At 42.1% G+C, this 16,063-nt stretch overlaps 1 protein-coding gene across 16 annotated transcripts in view; it reads right to left on the bottom strand.

The window, feature by feature from the left end:
• tanc2a (tetratricopeptide repeat, ankyrin repeat and coiled-coil containing 2a) overlaps positions 1–16,063 on the bottom strand; it is a 1,120,879-nt gene that overhangs the window by 426,906 nt on the left and 677,910 nt on the right. For 14 of the 16 annotated variants that reach the window (XM_070864738.1, XM_070864743.1, XM_070864740.1 and 11 more), the window contains one exon: positions 14,051–14,161. The exons of the other annotated variants lie outside the window; for them this stretch is intronic. In XM_070864738.1, the coding sequence (XP_070720839.1) occupies positions 14,051–14,161 (111 nt within the window). The remainder of the gene's footprint in view (positions 1–14,050; positions 14,162–16,063) is intronic. 16 annotated transcript variants of the gene reach the window in all.

The raw sequence follows: 16,063 nt of genomic DNA, 5'->3' as shown, positions 1-16,063 counted from the left end.
GTGCGAGTCGTTTGTCTGACGACTGGAAATGGTACGAAATTCGCGGTAATATTGGTCGGTTATATCTATTGACATAGCTGTCTGACAAGCTGAATCAAAAGTCAAATTAGGGCTCGTCAATAACTTTCTTCTTATTGTTTCATTTTTCATCCCACAAACAAAGCGATGACGCAATGCTCAGTGCTGAGGGTTTCCGAAATGACAGTAAATAGATAGCTTTTTTTAATGCTACAATGTACTCACTGATACTTTCGTCAATGAATTGATCTTGTGTTCCAAAACGATAACTTTCATCAATTTCCAGGGACTCAGGACGGTAGTGCTGTTCTAACTTGCTTAGAATCTCCATAAGTGATGCATAGAACATAGAAATTTACAGCGCAGGAGTCGGCCATTTCGGCCCATCGTGTCCGCGCCGGCCATCAAAGAGCCGCATGGCCCTCGGTCAGCAGCCCTGAAGGTTACATATAAACCTATGAACAATGGCGGAAACGAACACAACTGCGACCCTTATACTAAAACATTCTACACTCCACCTTAACCGATGAAATGTGATTTCTTGGGAGAGTCAAAAACCAGATAAAAACCAGGCCAATTTAGGGGAAAAAAATCTGGAAAAATTCCTCTCCGACCCATCCAGGCGATCGAAACTAGTCCAGGAGCTCACTCAGCCTGGCCGCATTTGATTCCCTGCAGCACTTACCATCATATCTGTACCGGCCAATAAGAAGTTATCCAGTCTAATCCCAATTACCAGCTCTAGGTCTGTAACCCTGCAGGTTACGGCACTTCAAGTGCCCATACAACCATCTCTTAAAAGTGGTGAGGGTTTCTGTATCCACCACTCTTTCAGGCAACGAGTTCCAGATCCCCACAAACCTCTGCGAAAAGAAGCCCCCCCCCCCGCCTCAAATTCCCTCTAAACCTTCCACCAACCACCTTGAAACTATGCTCCCTTGTAATAGACCCCTCCACCAATGGAAATAGGCCCTTACTATCCACTATGTCCAGGCTCCTCAATATTTTATCCACCTCAATGAGGTCTCCTCTCAACCTCCTCTGTTCCAATGAGAACAAACCCAGCCTATCCAATATGGCCTCATAACCAAGATTCTCCATTCCAGGCAGCATCCTAGTAAATCTCCTCTTCAGCCTCTCTAGTGCAATCACGTCTTCCCTATAATACGGCGACCAGAACTGCACGCAGTATTCCAGCTGTGGCCTAACCAAAGTATTATACAATTTAAACACAACCTCCCTGCTCTTATATTCTATGCCTCGGCCAATAAAGGCAAGCATTCCGTATGCCTTCTTACCCACCTGGCCTGCTGCTTTCAGGAATCTGTGGACAACCACTCCAAGGTCCCTTTGTTCATCTACACTAGTAAATAGCCTACCGTTTAATGTGTATACCCTTTCCTTATTAACCCTCCCAAAGTGCATTACATCACACTTCTCTGAATTAAATTCCATTTGTCACTGCTCTGCACACCTGACCAGTAGATTGATATCGTCCTGCAGCCCATGACATTCCTCTTCATTATCAACCACACAGCCAATTTTAGTGCCGTCTGCAAACTTCTTAATCATACTCCCTATATTCAAAATTAAATCGTTTATATATACCACAAAAAGCAAGGGACCCCGTACTGAACCCTGTGGAACCCCACTGGAAACATCCTTCCAGTCACAAAAACATCCATCAACCATTACCCTTTGCTTCCTACCTCTAAGCCAATTTTGGATCCAACTTGCCACTTTGCCCTGGATCCCACAGGCTTTAACCTTCATGACCAGTCTACCACGTGGGACCTTATCAAAAGCTTTGCTAAAGTCCATATACACTACATCGTACGCACTACCCTCATCAACCCTCTTGGCTACCTCGTCAAAAAATTCAATCAAGTTAGCCAAACACGATCTTCCCTTAACTAATACTCCTTCAACCTGCCTAGCTTCATTCCCCAAAACTAAATCCAAAACCGCCCCCTCTCGTGTTGGGCTTGCTACATACTGATCAAAAAGTTCTCTTGAATGCATTTCAAGAATTCCACACCCTCTATACCCTTCACACTATATTTGTCCCAATCAATATTTGGATAGTTAAAATCCCCTATTATTCCTACCCTATGGGTTTTGGACTTCACAGCAATTTGACAACATATTTGCTCATCTATCTCACTCCCACTGTTTGGGGGTCTATATCACATGCCTAGCAGTGTGATCGCCCTTTTTTATTTTTCAATTCGACCCATATGGCCTAATTTGATGATCCCTCTAACATATCATCCCTCCTCACCGCTGTAATAGTTTCTTCAATCAGTACCGTGACGCCACTCTCCCTTTTTACCACCCTCTCTGTCTTGTCTAAAATCCTGTAACCAGGAATATTGAGCTACCAAACCTGCCCCTCTTTCAGCCATGTTTCTGTAATGGCTATAATGTCATACTCCCAAGTATCTACCTGTGCTCTTAGCTCATCCGCCTTATTCGCTATACTCCTTGCATTGAAGTATAAACCATTTAGAACAGGAAGACCTCCTTGATTACTACCTCCTAAGCCGTTTCCTGTGTCATACAGATTCGCTTTCTAAATTCTTGCTATCCAATTTCTGATTTACTTCCTTCCCTATTGAATTTGTTCTCAGGTTCCCATCCCCCTGCCAAGCTAGTTTAACCCTCCCCAACCGCACTTGCAAAACTCCCCGTGAGGCTATTGGTCCCGGTGCTGTTGAGGTGCAAACTCAAAGAATTCAAGAATTTAAAGCCCTCTCTGCTACACCAACTCTCCAGCCATGTATTCATCCTCTCTATTCTTGTACTCATTAGCACGTGGCATCGGTATCCCAGAGATTACCTTCTTTGAGGTCCTGTTCATTTTCTTCCTAGCTCCCTGAATTATGCCTGTAGGACATCATCCCTCTTTTTACCTTTGTCGTTAATCCAGTTATGGACCACGACCTCTAGCTGTTTACTCTCTCCCCCCAGAATGCCCTGCGTCCGCTCTGTGACATCCTTGACCCTGGCATCAGAAAGGCACTATACGATTCGGGAGTCACGTCAACGGCCGCAGAAACGTCTGTCTGTTCCCCCAACTATAGAATCCCCGATCGATAGAGCTCTTTTATTCTTTGTCCCTCCCCCAGTGCAGCTGAGCCACCCGTGGTGCCTTGGAATTGGCTGCACTCCCCAGAGGCACCATTCTTTGGCTTGACGGGAACAAGCACATTTTTCAACGTTTCATACACCTCGGCGCCTGATTCAGTCAAGAAAATAGCCCGTTTTCTTTCCAACACCACCCGGTTACGGTTTTCATCATTGGGGACTTTGATGATACTATTTGTGGTGAAAAACATTTTTAGCCGCATCACATACGCGCCGAAAGTCTCACGGTCACGATGGAATTCACCCAAGCACCCTATTATTCCCGTAGGCGCAGCCATCTGGACTCTGGCAGTTCAGTCAAGTGTGCTTGTAGTTTATCTTGGATTTTTAGCTGTTCTGCAAACAAAGGACCTCTCTAGTCTCTCTGTTGTTTGGCTGGAATCATCCACCAACAAAAATTTCAGCTAGGGAAATCCGATTATCCCACCCTCGTCGCCAATGTGATATATTTTTTTACGACTTCACAAACACACAGATTTCAAGATGGCTTCTTAACTCAGGAACCTGTCAAATGACCTGACCTCTATTGTGAAAACAGCAATAAACCAAAGTAGTCCACTAGGTGGACCAGTAGCCCATAAGGTGGAACTATATTACACTTCCTACTCTCCTGCAGCCGTCCCAGGCTCGATTCCCTCCTAAATAAGCCGACAGCTTCCCTCTGTGCCTCTCTTGGCATCCTACGAGCAGCAACCCCAACCTTCCCATCCTACTCTCTCCCACTCAGCACGCCCACTGGAAGCTAATCTTGCCAGTCTCCTCCCCGTTCAACTCATCCCTTTCTCAGCAATGACCCTGGGACGCAGGCAGTGGGGCAGCCATCACCGAACCTCCACATCTTCCTCCAGAACGTCCGTTCGCTTGCAAACAAGACCCTTCCCATCCATGAGCTTATCATGGATGATGGCATCGACATCAATGCCCTGACCGAAACTTGGTTGAGGAGCGATGACACCTTACCCTTAAATGAAGCTTCCCCGCCTGGATATACCTTCCAACACTTGCCCCGCTCAGACTACTATGGTGGCGGTCTGGCTCTCATCAACAAATCACATCTTGGTCTGTTCCCCCTACTCCTTTGGCACTTTCTCCTCCTTTGAGCATCTCACCTTATTCCACCCCTCTCACCTATAATTTAAAATTCTCATTCTCATCCAAGCACCATAAAAATATGACTGATATTTTTTCACTCCTTTCCTCCCTCTGCACCGAACACCTTCTCATCCTCAATGAATTCAACCTCCATCTAAATTCATCATGCTCTCTCTCCTCTGAGTTCACTAGCCTCTTATCCTCCCATAAAATCTCCCTCCATGTAAACTCCCCAATTCTTCTTCACGGCCACTCCCTCAATCTTGCCATCTCTCGTGGTCTCACTACTCCCATCGCGTCAATCACAGGTAAGGCCATCTCTGACCATTTCCACGTATTACTCTCCACCCATATCCCCCTTCCAACCCTACTTCCTTCTGAGTGCGCCCCTGGAAAAAACTCTCTCCCGACTCTCTTACAACTGCAGTTATGAACTCCCAACTGTCTAGACTTTGGCCATCCATTCACCATGACATTTCTGCAGCTACCGATCTGCTTAATCACACCCTCAACTCCACCTTTGGTGCCCTAGTCTGTTAAAACAATTGCTCTTTCTCACCCTGGCAGTTCCCTCTGGTACAGCCCTGATCTTCGCTCCCCTAAGTCCAAGGGATGCAGACTTGAATGGATATAGTGGACAATAGTTTAGCCATTCACCGCCAGATCTGGCTGGACCACCCACATAAAGCACTATCCGATGCTAGTCTCGTCTGCCAAAATCGCTCACTATTCCTGGAATGTAAAGATAAACCCCGGCTTCTATTCTCCATGCTAACTGTCTTTTTAAACCCCTCTCCCCAGTCTCCACTCTCACCTCCGCAATAAGTGTGAGGGGCTCATGAACTTCTTTGTCTTTAAGATTGAGACCATCCGTTCAGCCGCCTCTGCCTCTTCCTTTCCTTTCCCTAGCCCACCGGACCAAACTTCTTCTCCGGATTCTCCCTGCCCTAGCTCTGACCTCACATATTTTTCCAATTTCTCTATGACCTCTCCGAGCTCATCCTGTCCATGCGACCCACTTCCTGCTCCCTTGACCTTATCCCCACCAAACTGCTGACCACCCAACTTCCTTTTCTGGCTCCCATGTTAGCTGACATTGTTAACGGTTCTCACTCTTCAAGTATTGTCACCCTCCCCCTCAAATCTGTCGTCACCACACACCTCCTCAAAAAAACAACCCTTAACCTCTCTGTCCTTGCAAACTACCGCCCTATATCCAACCTCCCTTTCCTCTCCAAAGTCCTTGAATGTGTTGTTGCCTCCCAAATCCGTGGCCAACGTTCCCACAATTCCATTTTTGAATCCCTCCAATCCAGTTTCCATAGTACCAAAACGGCTCTCATCAAAGTCACAAATTACAACCTTTGTGACTGTGACAAAGGTAAACTATCCCTCCTCATCCTTCTCTACTTGTCTGCAGTCTTTGACACGGTTGACGACTCTGTCCTTCTCCAACGCCTCACAGTCCAGCTGGGTGGGACTGCACTCGCCTGGTTCCATTCTTAGCTATCTAATCGTAGCCAGAGAATCACCTGCAACAGCTTCTCTTCCCACTCCCGCATCGTTACCTCTGGTATCCCCCAAGGATCTATCCTTGGCCCCCTCCTATTTCTCATCTACATGTTTCCACATGTACGCTATGACACCCAGCTCTACCTCACTACACTTCTCTCGACCTCGCCACAAGCTCTAAATTATCAGACAGCTTGTCCGACACCATTTCTGGATGAGCAGAAATTTCCCCCAATTGAATATTGGGAAGACCAAAGCCATTATTTTCGGATCCCGCCACAAACTCCGTTCCCTAGCCACTGACTCCATCCCTCTCCCCAACTTCTGTCTGAAGCTGAACCAGACTGTTCACAACCTTGGTGTCATATTTGACTCTGAAATGACCATATATCCGCAGCATAATTAAGACCGCCTATTTCCACCTCCGTAACATCACCCGTCTCTGTCCTTGCCTCAGCTCATCCACTGCTAAAGCTCTCATCCATGCCTTTGTTACCTCTAGACTTGACTATTCCAACACACTCATGGCTGGCCTCCCACATTCTACCCTGCATGAACTAGAGGTGATCCAAAACTCGGCTATCCTTGTTCTAAATCGCACAAAGTCCCGTTCACCCATCACCCCTGTGCTCGCTGACCTACATTAGCTTCTGATTAAGCAACACCTCGATTTCAAAATTCTCATTCTTATTTTCAAATCCCTCCATGGCCTCGCCCCTCCCTATCTCTGTAATCTCCTCCAGCCCTAAAACTTGCTCCCCCACCCACACCGAGATGTCTGCGATCCTCTAATTCTGCCCTCTTAAGCCTCCCTGATTATAATCGCCCAACCATTGGTGGCCGTGCCTTTTGTTGCCTAGGCCCCAAGCTCTGGAACTCCCTGACTAAACTTGTCCGCCTCTCTTTCCTCCTTCAAGACGCTCCGTAAAACCTACTTCTTCGACCAAACTTTTGGTCACCTGCGTTTGTTTCTCTTTATGCGGCCCGGTGTCAAATTTTGATCGCATAATACTTCTGTGAAGCGCCTTGGGATGTTTCACTATGTTAAAGGTGCTATATAAATACACGTTGTTGTTAAGACATATGGATATTTTATTTTTATGAAATGGACATTTTTCCCAGATAATACCAAGACTATCACTGCAAATTATCCTGAAGCATTCTCTCAATGCCAGATTGAATCAGTCAACTACACACACGCTGAACAATATAAACACTCCCTTGTTCACTCAACACAGAATTCTAATGTATATTTCTAACCATTTGACATTTTGTACGACAGATTTTTCTTGGTCAATATGCACTTCATCAACATACATGAATGTTATCTTAAGATAATCACAAAATTCTGTGCATTTTTTAGCTTAAAATTCCAGCTAAAACCATTAAGTATAAATTTCATGCTTCCACATCAAATCAGCAAATGAAATAAATTCAGGTAATCTTAATTTTACACCTGCCACTAACTGTGTTGGCACGAGATGTAAATTAGAGAATGTATTAACTGCAAGAGGGATAAATGTATAAAATAAACAACATTTTGTGTCAAATTCAGATGAGCCACCATTTTAGCCATCTAAGTTGAAACACATGAATGTTAAACATAATTTTATAGAATTATATTTCAAATAACAGAATGATTTAATAATCTCCAATGTAGCACATTGGTATTATAGAGCAACCTAAAGGTACAGGCTTAATGTCTAGTTGGCATTTTGAATCAATATGATGGCTGACAAGAGTCAGCAAACTCATGACTGGGGGATGGGGAAGCGACAGAAATTACAAAAAGCTGGAAGGATGTAGCAGCAAAGCGGTTGGGCAAACCAGGACCAGACTTCGTTATACAATTCTCAAAAAGTATTTGGGTAGGGAAATAATATTTTCTCGACAACAAAATAAATTGTTGTAATATTCTTGACTTTGTTATGTTTCAAATTTGAAGACGTCAATGTATCTTCCAGAAACAGGGTAATCCCACAGCATTGTTTTATTGTTGACTGACATGGAAAAGACAACTTTTTCAATTCCAAAATCTTTTATATCTGAGAGAAGAGAATGTCCCAAGTTTGATTCCTAGTCTGTATTGAGTTAGCTGATTTCAGCCTGGGAGCTGGTAGTGTCAATCCAATTGGCCTATATGCTCTTCAGCTTTGGGATGAACCGTAAAGGGTTGGAAGGAGGGGGGCAGGGGGGCAGGGGAATGGACAGAGATAGAGAGGAAGAGAGAGACAGAAGACAAGGAGGTGGCGATCTCAGGTACCACAATCTGTCCTCTAGATTTAAACATTGCTGTGATCTCACACAATCTGTGGAGGATATCATTATCACTGGCATTACTGTAATAGCATCAAATCAGATTGAGATCAGCACCAGTTTCAGCAGCAAAAAAACCCACCAAAATGTCCTACATGCCATACATTCCACTTGTTGGAATTAAACTCTATTTACTGGAGTCTGCTATGATTAAACATCTGAAAGACCACCATATTATACATAATGATTAAACACCAAATATATCACACTTTCTCTGCTGTGTTAAACACCTGGGCCTGGATTTTCGTATGGATGAAAACCCGGAATCTGCGATCTCAACAATCTCCTCGCCAGATCCTCCGCATGCATAGAAAATGGGCATTCGCTGGCGGTGAGTTGGGCTATTTGCCCGACTCTTGCCCACCGAATGCCCATGAAACTCTTATGCCTGGTAGACAGGCACATGGCCTTCTATTAACAGAGTAAGGGTGAAAATAAATATTAAAATAAAAAATTATTTTAACATTCTAAAACCTGTAAAATAAGTATATTATTTTTGGCCCCTTGAAAAATCTTTAAATTAATTTTTCAAAAAATTACATTTTTGTTTTAAATGTTTAATTAAATTGTATTTTAAATATGTAATGCTTTTTTTAAATTTCAGTGTGGTGTACGTGTTTTTTTGGATGATTCCTATGAAACTTATGTGGATTCTGTATGTAAATAGATCCCCATAAGCATAATGGGAATCCCCTTTCTGAATGGTTGGGCCAGCCCACGTGATCCCGGGGTGCTTGTGAACCGCCTGCGTCCCTGGGATACACAGACCTCTACTCAGGCCTAAGTGTAGCTGCCCAGGAGTGCGAGTCTCCATGGATCCAGAACCATTGGGCAGGTGTGTATTTTTATTGCGGTTCGGTGGCATCTACTGACTGGAAGCCTCCGACCACAAATTCAGGCCCGATAGCGAACAATCTGTCGTCGCTGATCAAACACTCGAACGTGATGGGGCAATTTTAACTCCCAAAAATGGGTGGGTTGTGGCCGGGTGGGATGTTAAAATGTAAAAAATCTCAAACCTAAACCCAATCTGCCCACTTCCAGTTTTAACGGAGACAAGACGGGGTTCGGGCAACCACCCGCTCTCAGGAGGCGGGTCGCTCATTCAAATATTTTAATTAGACTGTGTGCCTCAGATTTTATCCGTGTTTCAGGCTGAATGCTGGTCGCCTGGATTTCGGGAAATCCGGCAGCGAAAGGGAGGCAAGGATTGCTGCATGGAAGAGCCAAGTACTTTTCCAGCACTGCTTGTGGGCCAGGAGGAGCAGGTGTGCTCCACCATTCCACCGCACCCTCCCTTTCCTTCAACCACTGTCTGTCCCACCTGTGACAGAGACTGCCATTCTCATTTTGGACCGTTCAGTCACCCAAGAACTCACTTTTAGAGTGGAAGCAAGTCTTCCTCGATTTCGAGGGGACTGCCTAAAAGATGATGATGATGCCCCCCACCGCACCTGGCCCTGAAAGCAAACCTGTATTCCAGCCCCTGTGATTATCAAGCCCTCACCCCCACCTCGATCATCAAACCCCTCCATCTCTGCCCCGATCTCTGTCTGGCCCCCCATGATTACCCCCGATCCCCCCCCAAACCATCCCTTGAATTGCTCTGTAAATTGTGAATTGCTGCAATGCTGGCCGATTTGGGCTGTTCCACTGTTTGCTACGCGGGAACCGCATCTTGCCCGTAACCGCCCCGTGTTTTTCATTTGCACATTAATTGCCCATTAAACCCACCACAGAAAGTTAAGTCTAGTAGTTAACAGTATACGCACACTTTTAACAACTTAATAATTGTTAATGACTGCCAATCAACCTTTCTGGCCAAGAAAGTTAACCATTATAAATGTGGAGTCTCATTCATTCAGGTTGTGAATTGTTGATTTATAAAAGTCAAATTTTAAATTCAACATTTTTTTTCTTAATTTACCTTTGTCTCTTTTTTTCCTTTCTTAATTCAATATTTCTTTCCTTCTCTTTTTCTACCTGATTTGACATTGAACGCACCCACTCACCCTCCTTCTCAATCCCTCCACTGTTTATTTCTCAAACCTTTAATCTCATTGTTAAGGAGACACACAGTTTGTCCTGTAGTCCACCAAGGTCCCAGATGCCCTGCTGTCCTCATACTGATCAGCTTGCTCTTCCAGCAAAGTTCTGGGCAGTTTTTTTTCAACATAAACATGCACGAACAAGTCTAACTTAACAGGGAACGCCGCGAGATGCCCTGCTCCAGCAAAGTCTGTAATTTGAATTCACTTCCATTTAAAATAAATGCAACAAGAAATGCTCTGAAACGTCTGGAATTAATCTTGTGTATAGAAAATGGTTGAAAGTTTCAACTTCTCTACAATGTTCCCCATTCCTCCTAGACAGACCGTCTTTTCAGAACTTCAGTCACATGGTACAGAAACATAACAAAGTCTCACAGACTGAGGAAGTTAGCTATTTCCACCATTTAAGTTGACCTTGGGAAGCTATATCACCAAGTACATCGTCTGTTTTACACATTTAGTTGTTACAATGTGGTGCAAAGGCAATTCAGTCAGACCTATTAAAAAGCATTGTCTTCTGTCCATCAGTTCCTCAGGGCAGGCAGGATTGAGCTCGGGATGAATAACTTTACTTAATGAAGAAAACCTCTTTCTTTTTGTTCGAAATAGAACAGACTTTTTCTTTTTTTTTAAATGTGCCAAGAGTAACCATTTTTTTTTAAGGGAATTCATATTGATTTGTAAATTTATTAGTGTGAAACTTTACAAATACACATAAAAAGCAGCCAATCAACATATACAGCTTTGTTGCTACAGTGATACGCATTGAATAAATTACAAGAAAAATGGTACTGCGTCAGCTTCGAAAACCCACTATGGTCATCAACATTTTTCAATAGGTGTAGAACTCATTACTACTACTTTGAAATAAAAATGGAAGTACCCTTGAGCATTAATTTTGCAAACAGACAATATTTTGAACTATTTTCACCATATTTTGTTGTTTTACAAACTGAATTTCTTCCAGGTACTAAAAAGGCTCTGGCAAAAATCAGTGCTACTGCTGGGTAAGTCAATTAAAACATTCTGTGTTTGAGTAAGCAATGTTCTCAGTTTGCCCCAACATCACACCATCTGGTTATGATTATCTTCAAGATTGCACAGTAAAAAGAACAAAAAAATAAACCCACTGACGATGCCACACTGCCATTAGTTCTTGCTTGCGAAGGGGACATATGGGTCCATTATACCTGAAAAAACTTTTGTAATTCACCATCCCCAATGCAATACCCCATTGTAGCCTGTACTCGCAAAGATCAATTTTGTTATTTTTGACTTGAATCTTTTAATATCCAATTTTCTTACGGCAACTTATATTTTTTAAATCCCACTTCTACTTTAAAGTATAGAAATATTAATACTCTCCATTTTAAATTATTGCTCTCAGTAGCAGTAATGTATATGCGTTTACATCATGTACCAAAACACTTTTCCACAACAATGTGAGTAAAATAAGAGGATAACCGGGAGAGATATGTTGAGAAGATAGAAAGCTTGGGATCAGTTCAACCAAAAAAGGGGCAGGTGTATTGTACCATATGGCCTTTTCCTTGTCTCAAATTTAAAATGCTGGATTACAAATCAAGTAAAACGCAGAATAGTTTGTAAGATGTTATGGTGACAAAGATGATGTAATATTCCATACTTGAATTCAAATAATTTTCAGTATCAACTTTTGATTACATGTGATTAGTGTCAACAAATCAATATCACATAATATTCTACATACTGCACACCCTGTGTAATCTTAGAACAAAGCTTAAATCTAGCAGCTAAACTTAATGTGACAGTGTTGTATCAACGTGGAGTATTTGGGAGAGTTCATTCCGGAAAAATCAAGAGCTGTCCGTGCTTTAATTTCAGTGTTTCAGAAATCTCACTGCATTAAGACAGCACAGTTGGATGGGTTTCAGTGCTCTATTGGCCCGGAATTTGCAGTCAGCAGCGTAGCGACGGTGCTCGCCACTGACCTGAAAGAAAGCTGCCCACAAAGGTCTAGCAATCTCTGTGGCGTTGATTTCAGCTCTCCCGACCTTCGTTTGAATTTGGAGCCAAATCAAGCGAATCTTCAGCTTCCAGCAACAGTGATGTCATCAAGCTGGCTAAGCAGCCAATCACATTTAAGAATTCTCACCGACAGCAAATCAGGAAGAAAAATTCAGATATTCTAATTTACTTTTTATAATTTTTTACAGAGAGCAAAATAAAGATTTGGGCATACACAAGATTAAGGTAGAAGCTGAAATATCAAACAAAATTTAATTTATTTTTTAAAACCATGGAATTTTTAATCATATTAATGGAGAAAATTGACATTCCACAAATATAAAATTTGTTTTTCAGCACCAGAACGGTTGCTCAGCAGTCAATACGCCATTAAAAACCCAGTTACGCCTTTTTCAACAAGGCTTAACTTTTTCAGGGAGGTAGGGATGGGAAGGATTGAACAACGATATTCCAGCATAATAGGGGAAGTTTTTGTCCTTATGTGATTTCAATTGACTGCTGGCTCTGGGGAATTCCACACTGCACATGGCACAGCAGTGAATGACTGACGGCAGCTTAACGATATCTGTGTTTATCTGCGCATGCGCTAAATTCTGAAGTTGCTGTCAGTATCAGAGGGGTATTGACGGCGAACGCTGACAGTTTCGCCGTCATTACTACTGCAAAATCCAGGTCAATATGTCTTCAGAGACAGTAGGATACAGGTTTGAGTCTAGTCCAAAACCGAGTGAAATCTCAACTTTGTCTAATGATACTAACTGGCAGGTGGGGGGGGGGGAAATCATAGGATGAGGCCCCTTGAGCACTCCTAGTCACTTTTTGCAGAATAGTACTTGCAGATGCCCCAGATCACTTTGCCAGTCAGGGAATAATGCATATCTCAAGGAGACCCCAAGAAGGAGAGAAAAGCAAGATTTTTAAAATAAAAATCTTTGCATGGTGGGGTGTTACGAAGAGGGAGAAAATACAGAGTCACGAAGCATAGAATTCCTTTGAAGCAGCTGCAGTTTGTAAGATACTCTGGAAGTCGTCAGGCAAGATTTGTAATTAGACCGACAGAGGGGAAGCCACAAAGATTTAGTTTCTAGATCCCATAGGTATCCTGCAGAATTTCTGAACAGGATATCCTACAAGACAGTTTTGAAAGGGATCATTTAATAACTGCTATGAGATGAATCAGCAGAGCAATAAAAAAACTACTAGCAACATTTACTGAACTACAGCATGAAATAAACTATGCACTGCATTAAAAGTGAAGCACAGGAATGTTTTCGTAGTTGAAGCTCTTGGGGATAGCACTTCTGTATCAAAACTGTTCAAAGCTTTTTATTCCTATTTTAAATTCATTCAAAATGTATTTGCTTCAAAATGTCTAACTTGTCCACATCACAAAATGAAATAGAAGGAGTCTAAATGCAGTTTCTGATCACAGCAAGCATTTTCCTCTGTTATACTATTTAATGTATGCCTGGAGCATAAATTAAACCATCCCACATGCACTACATCAGACCAGACCATTATCACAACAAGCATGCGCATAGTTTAAACTATGGCATTTCTATATTACTATTCTTAGAAATGACAACTTTAAAATAGCACATTCTGAACCAAATTATTTAAAAGCACTATGCAATCATTAACAGATTTATCCTTCTTTAAAAGAAAAATGTTCTATGTCTACAGCATTCTTCAGTTTCTTCTCAGCCTCTCTAGTGTTACACACTAAAAAGCAGCATAAACATTACCAGTTTCTTCACTGCACAGATTACAACAAGCTCCACGCACATCATAGCTTTTGGCTCTATCATGGCACTGCTGAGAACTGTTTTTGAATGACATATGCCTACCCAATAATACAACTATCAAATTTGCTAGCTGCTGGAGAATTGAACCCTGCACACGCTTACCAGGGCAGAAAGCATCCAAGTCTGGCTTCTTGGCTGTGGTTCTGGTTGGGGAGCTGAGCTCCGACTCTGGGACTCGAGGGCTTTCCACAAACTTCGCCTTCCTCAGGGGGGCTGGGACAAGAGAGGAAGAGGGTCGTAAGTGAGGGGAACAGCAGGCAACAGATGGAAGCAGTTAACTAAACGGCCCACTGTGACGGAGACGGATTGAATTACTTTATTTGTTGTGCTGCATGAAAGCAGCTGTACTAACCATCTACAACAGAAAGACAAGGTGTCTTGTTTTTCAATAAATACACTACCCCTGTATCTGCAAAACCACAATACACTAAACTAATGCAGATTTCTTCCCCTTTACCTCAGCTGTCCTCAGTGAAAACTCTAACACATATTAAACATATCACATATTTAATTAACCTTTATACTACCAGTCAGGAGACATATTGTTAATCAGACAGTACCATATACAGCTTATGAGGTTAGCAGACTAGAGGTTGAAGCAAAAATACAAGTACTGAACAATATGCACACAAGAGATTCACTACGGGTCAGCTGTAATTCAAAACCACTGCAAAACTCTAATCTATTTAAAACTTTTGTATTCTGCCCAGAAACAATAAAAATAATGCTCAGAAACATTTCCAAAGGAAAGCATTTCTAAGGAGCTTGGAAAGAAAACATGTAGCGCCTCAGTTATTTTCTTATGCTTATTTTTCTAGAATCTATACTGCTATCTCCTATGGATTTTTTTTTTAAGAAAACATACAATCTAAAAGGCAAGTCACCACTTAATATGGTATTTAATCTCTCTGTGATCTCACACCACACACCAAATATAGACCACATAATTCCATCAATCTGTGAGGATGGCTAAATAGGGTCCTTTCATGTTGCCATTCTAAGATGGCTGACATGTACATTTTGGTTAGTACTTCTTAAATCAAACATAACACTGAAAAGGGCAGCCTACATAGCCTGCAGGTCATTTACATGACAGTCTTAAAAATGCTCAATATGTTCGTCTGTTAGAATGCATACAAGTTTAAAAAAAAATATTTCCGCTATTCTATTTTTAATTATTTGTGTCCCTCTATGTGACTCCCTTTCCCCATCCATGTATTAATCTGCTCCCAGTCCTTTACTAAGGTTATTCTTAAACTGGCACCTAAGAGGTGTACAAGTAAAACCCTGCATGACTCCCCATCAAATGGTGAGGGAAAAAAGAAACAGCTAGGCTTTGCACTCATGATCTATTCATTGTTTTTCAGCAGTGGGCAAAAACAAAATCAGACACCTCTGTGATGCCCCACACAGTTAAATTGCCTGCCTAAACTCATCATCTAGCTTTATATATTAAAAGTACTTGGATGAGAAATTTGCCAGCACCTGAGAAACTCTACAGCAGTAGAAATAAAATTAAAACTTATCTTGCGGAAAGTGGTAACAAGTATGTTTGTGCCAATAGAAACTGCAGTTCTCAGTGTATTCCAGAAAATTGCGGAACTGTGCATTAATAAACAGACAAATATGTATTTATTAGAGTATAACACAATTGTCCCTATTGGCAGGCAGTAAGCCAAAATAAATAAATCTTGGGAGAACAGACTAGTGTCTTTCAACCAGTTGGTCAGGCACAGCCACATTCAACAATGTTCTTTTAAAATATTTTATGCTTCTAATATTTTATCCACACCAACAGCAGATCACATTAGTCATAGTGTTTTTAAAACAGACTAAGATTTTATAGCTTTCTGCATTACCAAAGGAAAGAGAGGGAAGTTCAAAGGAGAAAAACTTATTATCCCAATGTTATGCCCATTTTATTTAGGTTATGACATTCTCATTAGCCTTGCCCACACAATACTAGAGAGATTGTTCAACACGGCTATTGATGGCCACGTGCAAAATGCTGGATACCGCAAAAATTCTAGTCCTATTTCGGCACAGAATGGTCACAGATTGGAGTTTCAACTTGTGATTATACATTTCCTATGAGTCGTCAGTAACTCCACTGTA

This window comes from Pristiophorus japonicus, chromosome 21 (genome assembly GCF_044704955.1).
Source record: "Pristiophorus japonicus isolate sPriJap1 chromosome 21, sPriJap1.hap1, whole genome shotgun sequence".
In the NCBI taxonomy this organism is placed as follows: domain Eukaryota; kingdom Metazoa; phylum Chordata; class Chondrichthyes; family Pristiophoridae; genus Pristiophorus; species Pristiophorus japonicus.
Note: the sequence above shows the minus strand (reverse complement) of the source record. Positions and strands in the feature narration are given on the sequence as shown.